We start from the raw sequence: 12727 nt of genomic DNA, 5'->3' as shown, positions 1-12727 counted from the left end.
CTGCATGTGCCTGGGACAAAAGCCTTCTTGATTGGTTATGTACAAAAGCAACTTTGTCTCTAGCTAGCCATTATGTTTTGCAGAATGCCACATGTGTTACCCATCCTTTTTTCTTGTCTCTTGTGAATTTATAGAGTCGTACTGTCAGAAGATTTATCTATTAACAGGGCTTGTCTAAGCTCTGGGGATAGTGAGGGTGGCGTGGGAAGCCCCTACACATTATGAAGAGAGATTTGGGCTGGGTTAGTCTTTTTCTTGGCCTTGCTGCAGCTTGCAGGATCTTAGTTACCCAATCAGAGATTGAACCCGGGCCACGGCAGTGAAAGTGCCGAGTTCTAACCACTGGACTGCCAGGGAATCGCCATGGGTTAGTCATTTTTATGTGGATTTTAGCTAGTCCCCTTCATTCTCTGAGCTCCTGGTAGGAGCTTAGTAGATTGTATGATCCAGAGTGGTCTCCCGTGGAGCTTTTTTGGGTCCAGTCCAATAGATCACTTGTTAACAGACAACATCAAAAATGCCAGCTGCCTATCATTTGCCTTTCCATTAGGAAACCTCAGAGAACTTGAGTCAGGGTGAAGAGTTCATAAATGAGGATGCCTGCCTCCTTCAACCCTAGCGAGGCTTTTTTTTTTTCCTATTTGAAGGGAAGAGTCAGGCTTTAGAAACAGAATGTAGTCAAGCTCTTGTACTTTTCCTTGCCTGCTGTTTCTTTACTGTACCTGTGCTTTTAGAGGGTTGAGAGTGAGGGGTGTTGTATGGCAGGCAGCAAGTGTCTGGAGAGACTTACTCCTACTCAGCATTCCCTGCTGTTTCAAATCTAAGCTCACATCTCTTTTCTAAGAGTAGTAAACCACACAAAGCTCAGACAAGAGAATGGACTTCTCTGCTGACAAAAAAGCAGGTATGGTCTTAGGAAAGGAGCGGTCAAGCCTTTTTTGTGTGTGTATATGTAGAAGTAGGTTGACAGGGAGAAGACAAAAGGAACATCAAATACTTGTAGCCGCTGAACCCCTCCTTTATATCCCCCATCACACAGGGGAGATAGGTACAGTGGCAGTGGCTATGGTGGGCACAGAAGCAGGACTGAGTTTATAGCCTTGGGTGAAAGAGTATAAGGCAGTTGTTAAATTATTTTATGCTTAATATTTATTGGCAAAAATGTCTTTAAAGCTGTACTGTTTAACTACGGACTTAGCGGTCAGTCTCATGATTGAGATTGCTTGGGTTTTGGCACTCTCTCCACTCATTAAAGATTACAAGGCAAAAAGGGGACCTTTTCAGTAAATGTTTTCACAGTTAAGAGAGGACAGAGCACGTTGCACTCTTATTTGAATATTTAGAACAGTTAAGGGCTTTTTCTTTTCCTTCATGAGCTTTTTTTATCCAGAACTAAAGCAGTAGGTTCTACACTATGTCTGTTGATCATTTAGATTCGAAAGATGTCCTTCTTAGCAGTAATGTTTGAAACAGATACGTAGCTAAAACTTGGTGACTTGAAACACTAGCAGCCTGGGGTGAGAAGGGACGCTCAGTAAACTGAGGAAATTTGATGGGGAAATCAGCATATAGGTGTAAATTTGGAACACTGAAATGTCCATTTTATAGTCAAATTTCTGAGCTTAATTGCTAAATAAGAAGTAAAAAGTAAATTTTTTAAAACTTTCTATGGACAGATAAGCAGACATGTGCTTGAGAATGTCAGTGCTTTCTTCAACTACACCTGCTCTGACTGCTTTTAAAAATTTCCTAGTAGCTGTGGTATACTCGTTCTAGCCCTGTTTGGATTTCTTTAGATCTAGTCTACTTTCATTTAACTTTATTGATTATGCTTTGATTATCTTATCAATGTTTTTTTTTTTCTTCTTTTAAAGCCTTGATAAATTTGTTGAAGTTCCTTATGTCAAATGAGACTGTACTTTTGGCAAAGCACAACATTTTTACGTTAGCTCTTATGGTGAGTAGCAAAAAAACACATTTATTTTTCTGAAGCTATACTATAGGGCAAAAATGGGCTGGTTTGAGACAGGAGCTGGTGTTCTAAGGATTAAACTATAGGGGGATACCAGGCCTTTATTTTCCCTTTGGATCAGAATCTCTCTACTAGTGCTTCCACTTTCTCCTGTGTCTTTGGAGAACCTGGGGTTCTTTCATGAAATAATGGTTAACACACACTGTTATATAATATTCCCACCACACAGATATAAGAGGTGTTCTTTCATGAAATAATGGTAATACACACTGTTATATAATATTCCCACTACACAGATATAAGAGGTGTAAATTAATTTCAAGGGGATTGATAATACGGAACAGTAGAAAATAATTAGAAAGTGATGAGTTTTCAGTAATTATTACTTTATGTAATTTATTGAATGGTAAGTTTTATAGAAGTTAATTTTTAATAATGATTTTGTTTAAGAACCAACTAATAAAATTGTTGAAAATTTAACTGCTCTTGAAAGACAATAAGAGCTGGCTATATAGCACACTACTGATAATACCCTTCTGAGTCTTCATAGTATGATGTCTATATATGGTCTTTTGCTTCTTTTTTAGATTGTGAACCTATTTAATATGTTTATCACATATGGAGATACATTCCTGCCCACTCCCAGCAGTTATGATGAACTCTACTATGAGATTATCCGCATGCACCAGAGCTTTGACAACCTCTACTCTATGGGTAAGCTGTCTTCTTTTTATTTTTCTCTCCCCATCAGCTGTGATTTTTGGTCTGTGAAAGGAAAAGACTGCAAAAGATTCTCACCTAGTTGCTTGGTGCCCTTACTTGGCACAGAACTATAGTAGTCTCCTTTTCTCAGGCAATAAGAAAGTATGTGTGGACTTCCTCGCCTTCAGGAACTCAGAATTCATCTCAGTAGAAAGCTGGTTAGCGTCCCTGTAGCCCTTTCTTGATGTTTGTGAAAGAGAGAAAATAGGGAGGCTTGTAGATTTAGTGAATGCCAGTGAGATGGGTGTGAGAGTGGGTGGGAGTTGACAGCAGCAAATAGAAGAGCTTGGATCCCAAAGGAACATTGTGTGATTTGAAAAGGTACAAGGTTTTAAGGATTTTTAATGTACCTATGTATTTTTAGCATAACTTAGAAGAAGAAGTGGGCATTAGATAAAAATCTTTTTTACAAAAACCTTTTGGTGACTGGCTCACCTAAAATTTACTCTGCAGCCACATGAGTATTCCTTATTTCTGTAAGAGGTCATGTATCCCTGTAAGTTTGAGTGTAGAGTCTAATCAAACCTACCTAAGTTTAAAGGTCAAGAAAGATTTCTTTAGATTTCCCGGAAATAGTAAGCCACTCAATAAAGCTGTCTATTAAAAAGCTCCAGCTTATTAGCTTTAGTGGGATGTAATTGATATATAATAAACTGCATTCTTTTTTTTTGGCCATGCTGAGGCATGTGGGATCTTAGTTCCCTGATCAGGGATGGAACCCATACCCCCTGCAGTGGAAGCATGGAGTCTTAACCACTGGACCCCCAGGGAAGTCCCAAACTGCACTTTTTTAAAGGATACAATTTTTGATAAGTTTTGGCATGTGTATATGTACATGAAGCTGTCATTAAATCAAGATAATGTACATATCCACCCCCCCTCCCCAAATTTCCTTGTGTCCCTTTATGTCACTTTTACCACCTCTGTCCCTTATCCCTAGGCAACCCCTGATCTGCTTTCTGTCACTGTTGATTAGTTTACTTTATCCTTATTGTTGGGACTATTTATGAAAAGTTCATCTTCTGCTTGGGACTCCTGTATGTATCATGAGTAAAGTGGAGGGGATTTGGAATACATGGAGAAGAGTAGAAGCAAAGAGTGGAAAGAAGGATTGCCTAGGAGGAATTTTTTTTAAAATTTCCCTGCTCTCTCATTCTCAATGTAATAGCTTTAGGATCAGGTCAGCTCCCCTCAGAATAAGAGGTTCCCATTGTCATATCAAGTCACACGTCTTTTTTTTTTTTTTTTTGGCTAGGAAGTTTTCCATGAGAACCCTCTAGCAAATTTCCCATTGGCAGAATGTTCTCAGTGTACCCTGGTGTGGTTTGCATCTACCTGGCTTTTACCAGTGTCCTTGTTTTCAAGAATATAGAATTTTCCAAGGGTGAAGAGCTGCCCCAGAGGCTTTAATACCCATTAATGGATGAATAAAGAGGTCTTTCAGTGAGGAAAGGAAGGAGAGTTGGAGTTGGGGAGGTATTTTACAGATGTCCGACTTAACCTGCGCAGTTAAGCCATGTATACAGTCAAATGAGATCAGTGTTTACAGCTGTAGCAACAAGAGAAGAAAGGATATCTGGGAATGCTCAGATGTACTAAGAAAGTACAAAGAGGAAAGTGAATTTTACTAAATGAAACACAACAAATAGTAGGAGGCGGCATGTTTCAGTACTCTCCATTTTGTGTAAAGTATGATGAAACTTCAGGTGGAAAAAAATGTATTTTTTAGTCAGGTTTTTTGAAGTATAATTTACATATATGATATAATTCACCATTTTTAATGTACTGTTCTGAATTTCAGCAAATGCATATAGAAGTATAATTATCACAGAAAATCAAGATTTAGAAGAGTTTTACCATCTCAAAAACTTCCCTCTTCTCTGTACCTCCTGTAAGATCAACTCCTCCACCCACTCCTGTGAGATCAGCTCCTAGCCACTTTCTAGCAACCACTGATCTATTCCTTGTCCCCATGATTTTGCCTTTTCTAAAAAAGTATATAGATGACATCATACCGTTTTTTGAGTCTGGCTTCTTATACATATTAATTAGTTTGAAGTTATCCATGTTGATGCAGGTATCAGTAGTTTGTTCCTTTTTATTACGGGGTAATATTCCATTATGGGAATATGCTAGTTTAACTTATCCATTTATCAGTGGAAGGACATTTAGAAAGTTTCCAGTTTTTAGGGATTATAAATAAAACCTCTGTAAACATTTTTGTACACAGATTTTTGTGAACACAAGTTTTCTTTTCACTTGGTACCTTCCTGAGCATATGGAGCATATTTACAATAGCTGTTTTAATGTCCTTTCCCTCTAACTCCATCATCTCTCTTCATGTCTAGGTCTGTTTTATTGACTGATTTTTCTCCTGTTTATGGGTTATGTTTTTCTGGCTTCTCTGGGTTTTTTAAATTAATTAATTAGGCTGCATTGGGTCTTAGTTGTGGCACGCAGGATCTTCGTTGCATCATGTGGGATCTTTGGTTGCAGCGCATGGACTCTATTGGGATCTGAGTTCTCTGACCTGGGATTGAACCCATGTCCCCTGCACTGCAAGGTGGATTCTTTTTTTTTTTGAAAAATTTTTATTGAAACAGTTGATTTACAATGTTGTATCAGTTTCAGGTATAGAGCAAAGTGGTGTGTGTGTGTGTGTGTGTGTGTGTGTGTGTGTACATATGTGTATTCTGTTTTAGATTCTTTTCCACTATAGGTTATTACAAAATATTGAGTATAGTTCTACAAGGTGTTTTCTTAACCACTGGACCACCAGGGAAGTCCCTTTTCTACTTCTTGAATGCTGGTAATTTTTAAATTGGATTTTGAACATTGTGATGTTAATGTTGTAAAGTTTGATTTTATTATGTTCCTTTATATAATGTTAGACTTTGTTCTGGAATGCAGTTATGTTGTGTGGAATCAGTTTCATCCTTTTAGGATTTGCTTTTAAGGGTTATTAAATTGGGTTAAGAGCAACTTTTATTATAGGCTAATTTGGCCAGATTACTAATACAGTACCCATCTGAAGATTCTTCTTGATAATTCATATATTAGTAGGTTTTTCTACTCTTGCTAGTGGAAATGCAAATTATTTTGCTTGTAGAGCCTTCCATGAGCTCCACAATTTCTACTCTTTTCCAGTGGTTCTTTACCCCCAGCCTTGAGTAGTTTTCTCTTTCTTATGTGCAGATCAGTGCTCAGCAAAAGATGTAAGAGGACCCCTCTACAAACTTACAGAATACCCTGTTAAACTCCCTCCTCTACAGTACTCTACACCACAAATTCTAGGTGCCTTGGCCTCTCCAGCTGCTAAATCTGTGTCTTTGATTTGGCAAGCTTCTGGATTCTGTTTAAGTTCCTCCTCTCTCCCTGTAGGTTGGAAACTTTCACACAGTAAGCTGGGATAATTCTAGGGCTCACCTTGTTTGTTTTCCATCTTCAAGGATCACAGTTCTGTATACCCGTTGTCCAGTGTCTGAAAGCTATTGTTTCTTATATTTCGTTTTTTATTGTTTAAGGTAGAAGGGTTAATTATGTCTTTTTACTTCATCATGGCTAGAAGAGGGAGACTCTTGATGAAGAGACACATTTAATATTCTTATGGCAGTTAAGTTACTGCATGATATCCTCTGATGAGGAAGGACCTCGACACAAGCTACCCTGAATCATAAATGATACCATATTTTGAACTGTTTTTTTCCTTTTAGAAAAAGATAATTACCAGTACTAAAGAAAAAACAAGGTACAAATTTTTTTATTTAATACAATCTCTCCTTTCTGGTATGACCACTAATTTTCATATGGGCTTCCCAGGTGGTGCTAGTGGTAAAGAACCCACCTGTTAATGCAGGAGGTGTAAGGGATGTGGGTTCGATCCCTGGGTTGAGAAAATCCCCTGGAGGAGGGCACGGCAACCTATTCAAGTGTTCTTGCCTGGAGAATCCCATGGACAGAGAAGCTTGGTGGACTACGGTCCACAGGGGTCGCAAAGAGTCAGACACGACTGAAGCGACTCATCATGCATGCACGTATTAGTCTACTTTATGCATAGTTTTACATAATTGTGATCATGTTATCCTATTTCTTTAAAAAAAAAAACTATTATAGAACTTTTTTTTTTTTGGTAGTTTTCTTAAGTTTCTCTCTCCCTCCTCTCTTTTTTTGCATAGTATGGATACTGTTTATCTAACCATTCTTTCCTTTCATGAAAATTTGGTTGTTTCCAGTTTTTGCTATTACTTAAGTCTCTTTTTTAAATGGCTGCATGGTATGCTGTTTTTGTGTATCATACTTTGTACTACCTAAATGATAACCTTAGCTTTGAGGCGTTTGGGCATTTTGAGATAATTTTGTGTTTAAATTTGGGAACTTAGAAAAGAATGTAAAAGCCAATGGCTTGGAAAGCTTGTTTCCCTTGGAAATGCAATGATGAGGTCATCTGGGTGCCTATTCACTAAGGAACAAAAGTGACAGGATGTTAACAGAGAAATAATCCATGAACAGAGTTGAATACCCCTCTGAGGTAAGGGGAGTAAAATTCAGCTCAATTCCACAAATACTAGATCCTCACCATCAGAGAATTTATGATTTAATGGAGGGTCTAGTGGAAAACATATATATCTAAACAGTTTTTGCAACTGAGTGGAAAAAAATATGTCTGACCTGCTTGAAACAGTTTTGTTCATTCATGAATAAATTTGTGCATACACTTAATGAAACCCTGAGTTGAGACTGAAAAGCTCTAACTTGAAACTGAGCTCCCCTGCACTATATCTTGTAAATTAGGAAAGCAGCACTCTGATAATGTTTTATTAAGGCTTCCATCTTCTCTTTCATAAAATTGCATGAATTTATAAAAATGAAATACTGCTGAAATAGATGCAGAGTAGCCAGATGAGTTTTCTTTCCCTATTACAGCTATATGCCCTCCCTCTAGTATAGCTGCTGCTACTGCTACTTTTGCTAGAGGAATACTGGTCAGGAGTTGGTAGTGATGGTACTTGTGCAGATTGGTTATATGTTTTTTAATGTTAGGCTCTGATTAACTAACTAAATAACTGTCTCCTCTGAGAAAGTCTTAAGTATATTCTTGCATTTGTTTGGAAGACAGTCTATTTAATAAATAATAGCTAATATTAATACTTATGTAACAATTACTATGTGCCAGGTACTGATCTAAGGCTATATATATATATAACTTACTTGATTTTCATGATAATCCTTTCATGTAAGTATTGCTGTTTTTCTCTAGTACGTGGCCAAGGCTAGACTTGGACACCAACAGTTGGCTTCAGAGCTCACACTCTTAACCACTCAGTGTATCAAGTACAGGCTATAGGACCATTCCCTCCAGGTTTAAATTCTAGCCCCGTTACTTACAGTTCTGTGGATAAGCTGGATTGATTAATTGTTTGTCCCCTCTGAGTCTCATATGTGTGCTGTATTGTATATATTCTTTGTCCAGTTTCTGGCACATAGTAGATTCTCTACATGTTTAGTTCATATTCGTTATTCACTCATTAAAAACATATGCTTGGAGTGCCCACTGTATGCTTGTTCTTTCAAGGAATGCTTGTGCTGGTTTGTCTCTTTTCTGAAGGAGTATAGGTACTATAATGTGTGGCCCTGAAGCTCATAGCTGATAGAGAATATATGCATGTGTGTGTGCTAAATTGCTTCAGTCATGCCTGACTTTATGACCCTGTGGGCCATAGCCCGTCTGGCTCCTCTGTTCATGGGATTCTCCAGGCAAGAATATTGGAGTGGGTTCCAGAGTATCTTCCTGACCCAGGGATCAAACCCAAGTCTCTTACGTCTCCTGCATTGGCAGGTGGGTTCTATACAACTAGCACCACCTGGGAGCTATATTTCCATCATCCCTTCTGTGAGTAAGGGTGTAAGAGACTCTGGTCAGAGAAGGGAAGAATATTCCAGTTGATTCATGTTGCAGGTTACACAGTTAAGTCAACGGAGCTAAAGCAGGTTACTCTTTGATTGAAACATGACCATCCTCTGTCTGACAAGATTATTTATCCTATTTGACCCAGTTCAGACCTTTAGGAGAAAGATATACTGTATGTGGAACAGGAAGGGACACTTACTCAGCTGGCCAATTCCACTAAATCAGCCCCAGCTATTAGGGAAATGATTAATGTGGCAATCAGGTTACCTTCACATCACCACCCCAGTGTAGATTTTAACTGAATGCAAAAACTAAGTATGGAAACATTTTAGAGGGGAGTGGAGAGAGGGAAACCCAAGGCAGAGGAGTAGAATATTTTGATAGAAAGTGAAAGAAAGAGGAAAAAAATTGCAGGAAAGATAGTTGAGAATAAGCCCTTATTTTTTTTCTCTAGATTAGGATGTCTTAAATAGAAGATTGGCACAGACTGCATTTGGTTTTTCCAACAGTGATATTCTGCATGTGTCTTCGCTCGTATTTGTTTAATACCAGTGGTCTGACACATCTTTGTTCTTTCCTTTTTTACAGTCCTGAGGCTTTCTACCAATGCAGGCCAGTGGAAAGAAGCAGCTAGCAAGGTGACTCACGCGTTGGTTAATATCAGGTAAGAAGTGAGGATTTATCTCTTTCAGAGTTCTGTGGTTAATCCTGAGGTTTATTGTACCTTTCTAAGTGAAATGTGTTGAACATCACTACTATTTTAAGCCCTTATGTCTGTAGGAGTGGAAGAAATTTTCGTATTTGATCAAGAAAAGCAGGAATGCATGTGACTTTCATTTTGTCATATTGAAATAGCTCACAGAATTTGCTCGTTTATGAATTTTCTTATCAGGAGATAGTTGCAAACCTTTTTCAGGCCTCTTTGTTGCCAAAGTGTTTTCTGTGTATAAGCCATCTGAAAGCACTTGTCTGGAAATTTTTTTCTGCCTTTCTTCATGAGTTGAATGAATGACTCATGGGATCTGGAACTTTTGACGTTTTGCTTTACATGGCTATTTCTATTTGTGGTAAACAGAGCCAAATGGAGCTCATGGGGCTAAGTCATTTTAGGTTCCTTATGAAACAGCATGGCAATTACAGAGTGCTGTATGTATTGGATAAAATTGAGTCAGACATGGAGTTGGTTTAGGGTCTTGAGAAAATAGCACACACTCACAGGAGAAAGCTGTTTGTAAATGGAGAGAATGTGCTTTCAGTGTCTTGAAACCTAAAGCTGACTTGTGTTACATTTCTGGCTCCCTTTGTGCCTATCATTTTTTATTTTCTCAGCAGTTATTATATTGTTCTTGCAAACAATTGAAAAATTAACATTGCGTAGAAGAGGCAAACCCAACAGATGGGGGAACTTGATTTAGCTCCAGATGTAAGTTTTGCCAGACATTCCCAGTAATAGTAATGCACATTTACAACTTGGTATAGATTCTGATTTGTGACAGAGCTGAGATTCAATATTTATTTCTATATCGTTCTTTTCTTGCCACCCCTTTCTTTTAAGGTAAAATGTCCTGTCCCTGCAGTGACTTACTAGTATTTGACAAGTCTGGGAACAAAAGAAAAAGTGTGAGATGTGTGTTTTGGGAGGGCAGGGGTGAGGGAGCAGACAGGTGAGATGTGCTAACAAGATTGCACTGAGGGTATTGAAGGTTGATCTGCCTTACCTAACCCCCAGAGACATTTTGCAGCAAACATAATTTTATAAATCTCACAACCTCATGTATATTTGCATCTAGCACATAAGCCAGATACTGTAGTAAATCCTTATGATAAATGTGACTCTCTATAGGAATCAGGAATTACAAACTGCCTTCTCCTAAAGAGCCCTTTGTGACCGAATGACAGTATGACAAATGTGGGTGTTTGAAAGAAACACCAGATTCTGGACTATAGAATGAAATGCATATGGGTATAATTTATGTTGTGTTTATTTATTCATATATTTACTTAGGGTTTTCAGGCAGTGCCTTTTCATCTGGGGCTTGTTTCCTTGATCACAGTCTTTTATGCTTGCTTTATCTCCTGCATTGTTGCTTTTCCTCTCGGTGGCTTTTGGTTTGGCTGCTGTCCTTATTCTTCCCAGGGGCCATCAAATAGCTGATTTAAACTATCGATCTGTCCTTTTTCTGAATACCCCAGAAAAGACTGGCTTGGGCTTAGAGCAGATGCCTATAACCATGACATGGTTCTCTTTGTAAGTCAGGCCTATACCTTCATTTTCATTCCTCAAACTTCTTGATGAACTTGCTGCAGACAGTAATTATATCATCTTCATTGTTGCTAATGAATTAGACTTGGAATATATGTAGAAAATATCAAAGATCCAGTCAGTTTTTTCAAGAGATTACTGGAAAGATGTTTTAGAATATCACACTAACACCAGATCAGGGGAATATATTGGTGATGCTAAGCCTGCAGAAGTTTACTTTTTTCCTTTTTAAAATTTATTTTCATTTAGTAAGTGCTAAACTAAGTACTGTTCTTTCAAAAATTGCTGTCTTTTTCAGTCGTCAAACCCTATAGAGTATACTTTTTAACCAATGAGGAAACTAAATCTTGAAGATATTTGAATTGCAAAGTGTCCCACAATTCTTGTGTGTCAAATCTGAGAATTAATCATAGTTCTTCTAATTCCAAATCTAGGGCTCTTTCTTTTATATTTTAATGCCTCCTTCTTTAGTGTTACTGTGGAGGTAAACAGAAAACTCAGTATGATGTATTGAAAGGAGCTTGAGCATGGAAATTTGAGTTAGAGAAACTGAGTTTTTAATTTTTGTCTCTACCACTTAATGTGTGACCTTGAGCAACTTATTTAGCTTCTCTGGACCTTTCCTCTATCTATAAAATGGAGGTCATGAGGATATCAGTTGTTTTATAGAGAAGCAGTTATGAGAATTATGTATGTTATAGTACTTAGAAAACTATAAAATACTGGTCATTTCATTTAGCATAATATCTTTACAGTTCATTGCCAATGTAGCACTTGTCAGAATTTCCTTCCTTTTTAGGCTGAGGCTGAGTAATATTCCAAGTATATAGGTGCCACATTTTGTTTATCCATCATCCACTGATGATGTGAATTGCTTCCACCTTTTGGTTGTTGTGTTTTTGGCTATTTGTACATGGGTGTACAAATAGCTCTTCAGTTCCTGCTTTTGCTTCTTTTGCAAATATACTCAGAAGTAGAATTGGTGGATTGCATGGTAAGCCTATGTTTAATGGATAGATGCGAAGAGCCTACTCACTGGAAAAGACCCTGATGCTGGGAAAGATTGAGGGCAGGAGGAGAAGGGGGCAACAGAGGACGAGATGGTTGAATGACATCATCAACTCAATGGACATGAGTTTGAGCAAACTCTGGGAGTTGATGATGGACAAGGAAGGCTGGCATGCTGCAGTCCATGGGGTCACGAAGAGTTGGAAACGACTGAGCATCTGAACAATAACCATATTTAATGGGGCTTCACAGGTTGGGCTAGTGGTAAAGAATCCAAATGCCAATGCAGGAGACACAAGAGATGCTGGTTGAATCCTTGGGTCTGGAAAGTCCCCTAGGGTAGGAAGTGGCAAGCACTACAGTATTCTTGCCTGGAAAATTCCATGGATGGAAGAGCCTGGTGGGCTAGAGTCCATGTGGCACCCAGAGTCAGATATGATTGAGCAACTGAGCACACCTCAGTTCAGTTGCTCAGTCTTGTGTGACTCTTTGTGATTGCAGGACGCCAGGTTTTCCTGTCCATCAGCTTAACACCTGGAGCTTATTCAAACTCATGTCCATTGAGTCAGTGATGGCATCCAACCGTCTCATCCTCTGTCGTCCCCTTCTCCTCCTGCCTTCAGTCTTTCTCAGCATCAGGGTCTTTTCCAGTCAGTCAGTTCTTTACATCAGGTGGACAAAGTATTGGAGCTTCAGCTTCAGCATTAGTCTTTCCAGTGAATATTCAGGACTGATTTCCTTTAGGATTGACTGGTTTGATCTTGTTGCAGTCCAAGGGACTCTAAGGAGTCTACTCCAACACCACGGTACAAAA

At 38.5% G+C, this 12727-nt stretch overlaps 1 protein-coding gene across 6 annotated transcripts in view; it reads left to right on the top strand.

The window, feature by feature from the left end:
* The window catches only part of ARMH3 (armadillo like helical domain containing 3), a 167047-nt gene that overhangs the window by 69984 nt on the left and 84336 nt on the right, over positions 1–12727 (top strand). For all 6 annotated transcript variants that reach the window (XM_069567714.1, XM_069567716.1, XM_069567715.1 and 3 more), the window contains 3 exons: positions 1875–1957; positions 2560–2686; positions 9231–9306. In XM_069567714.1, coding sequence (XP_069423815.1) covers positions 1875–1957; positions 2560–2686; positions 9231–9306 — 286 coding nt within the window. The remainder of the gene's footprint in view (positions 1–1874; positions 1958–2559; positions 2687–9230; positions 9307–12727) is intronic.

This window comes from Ovis canadensis, chromosome 22 (assembly GCF_042477335.2).
Source record: "Ovis canadensis isolate MfBH-ARS-UI-01 breed Bighorn chromosome 22, ARS-UI_OviCan_v2, whole genome shotgun sequence".
Classification (NCBI taxonomy): domain Eukaryota; kingdom Metazoa; phylum Chordata; class Mammalia; order Artiodactyla; family Bovidae; genus Ovis; species Ovis canadensis.
This window is presented reverse-complemented; position numbering and strand designations above follow the sequence as displayed.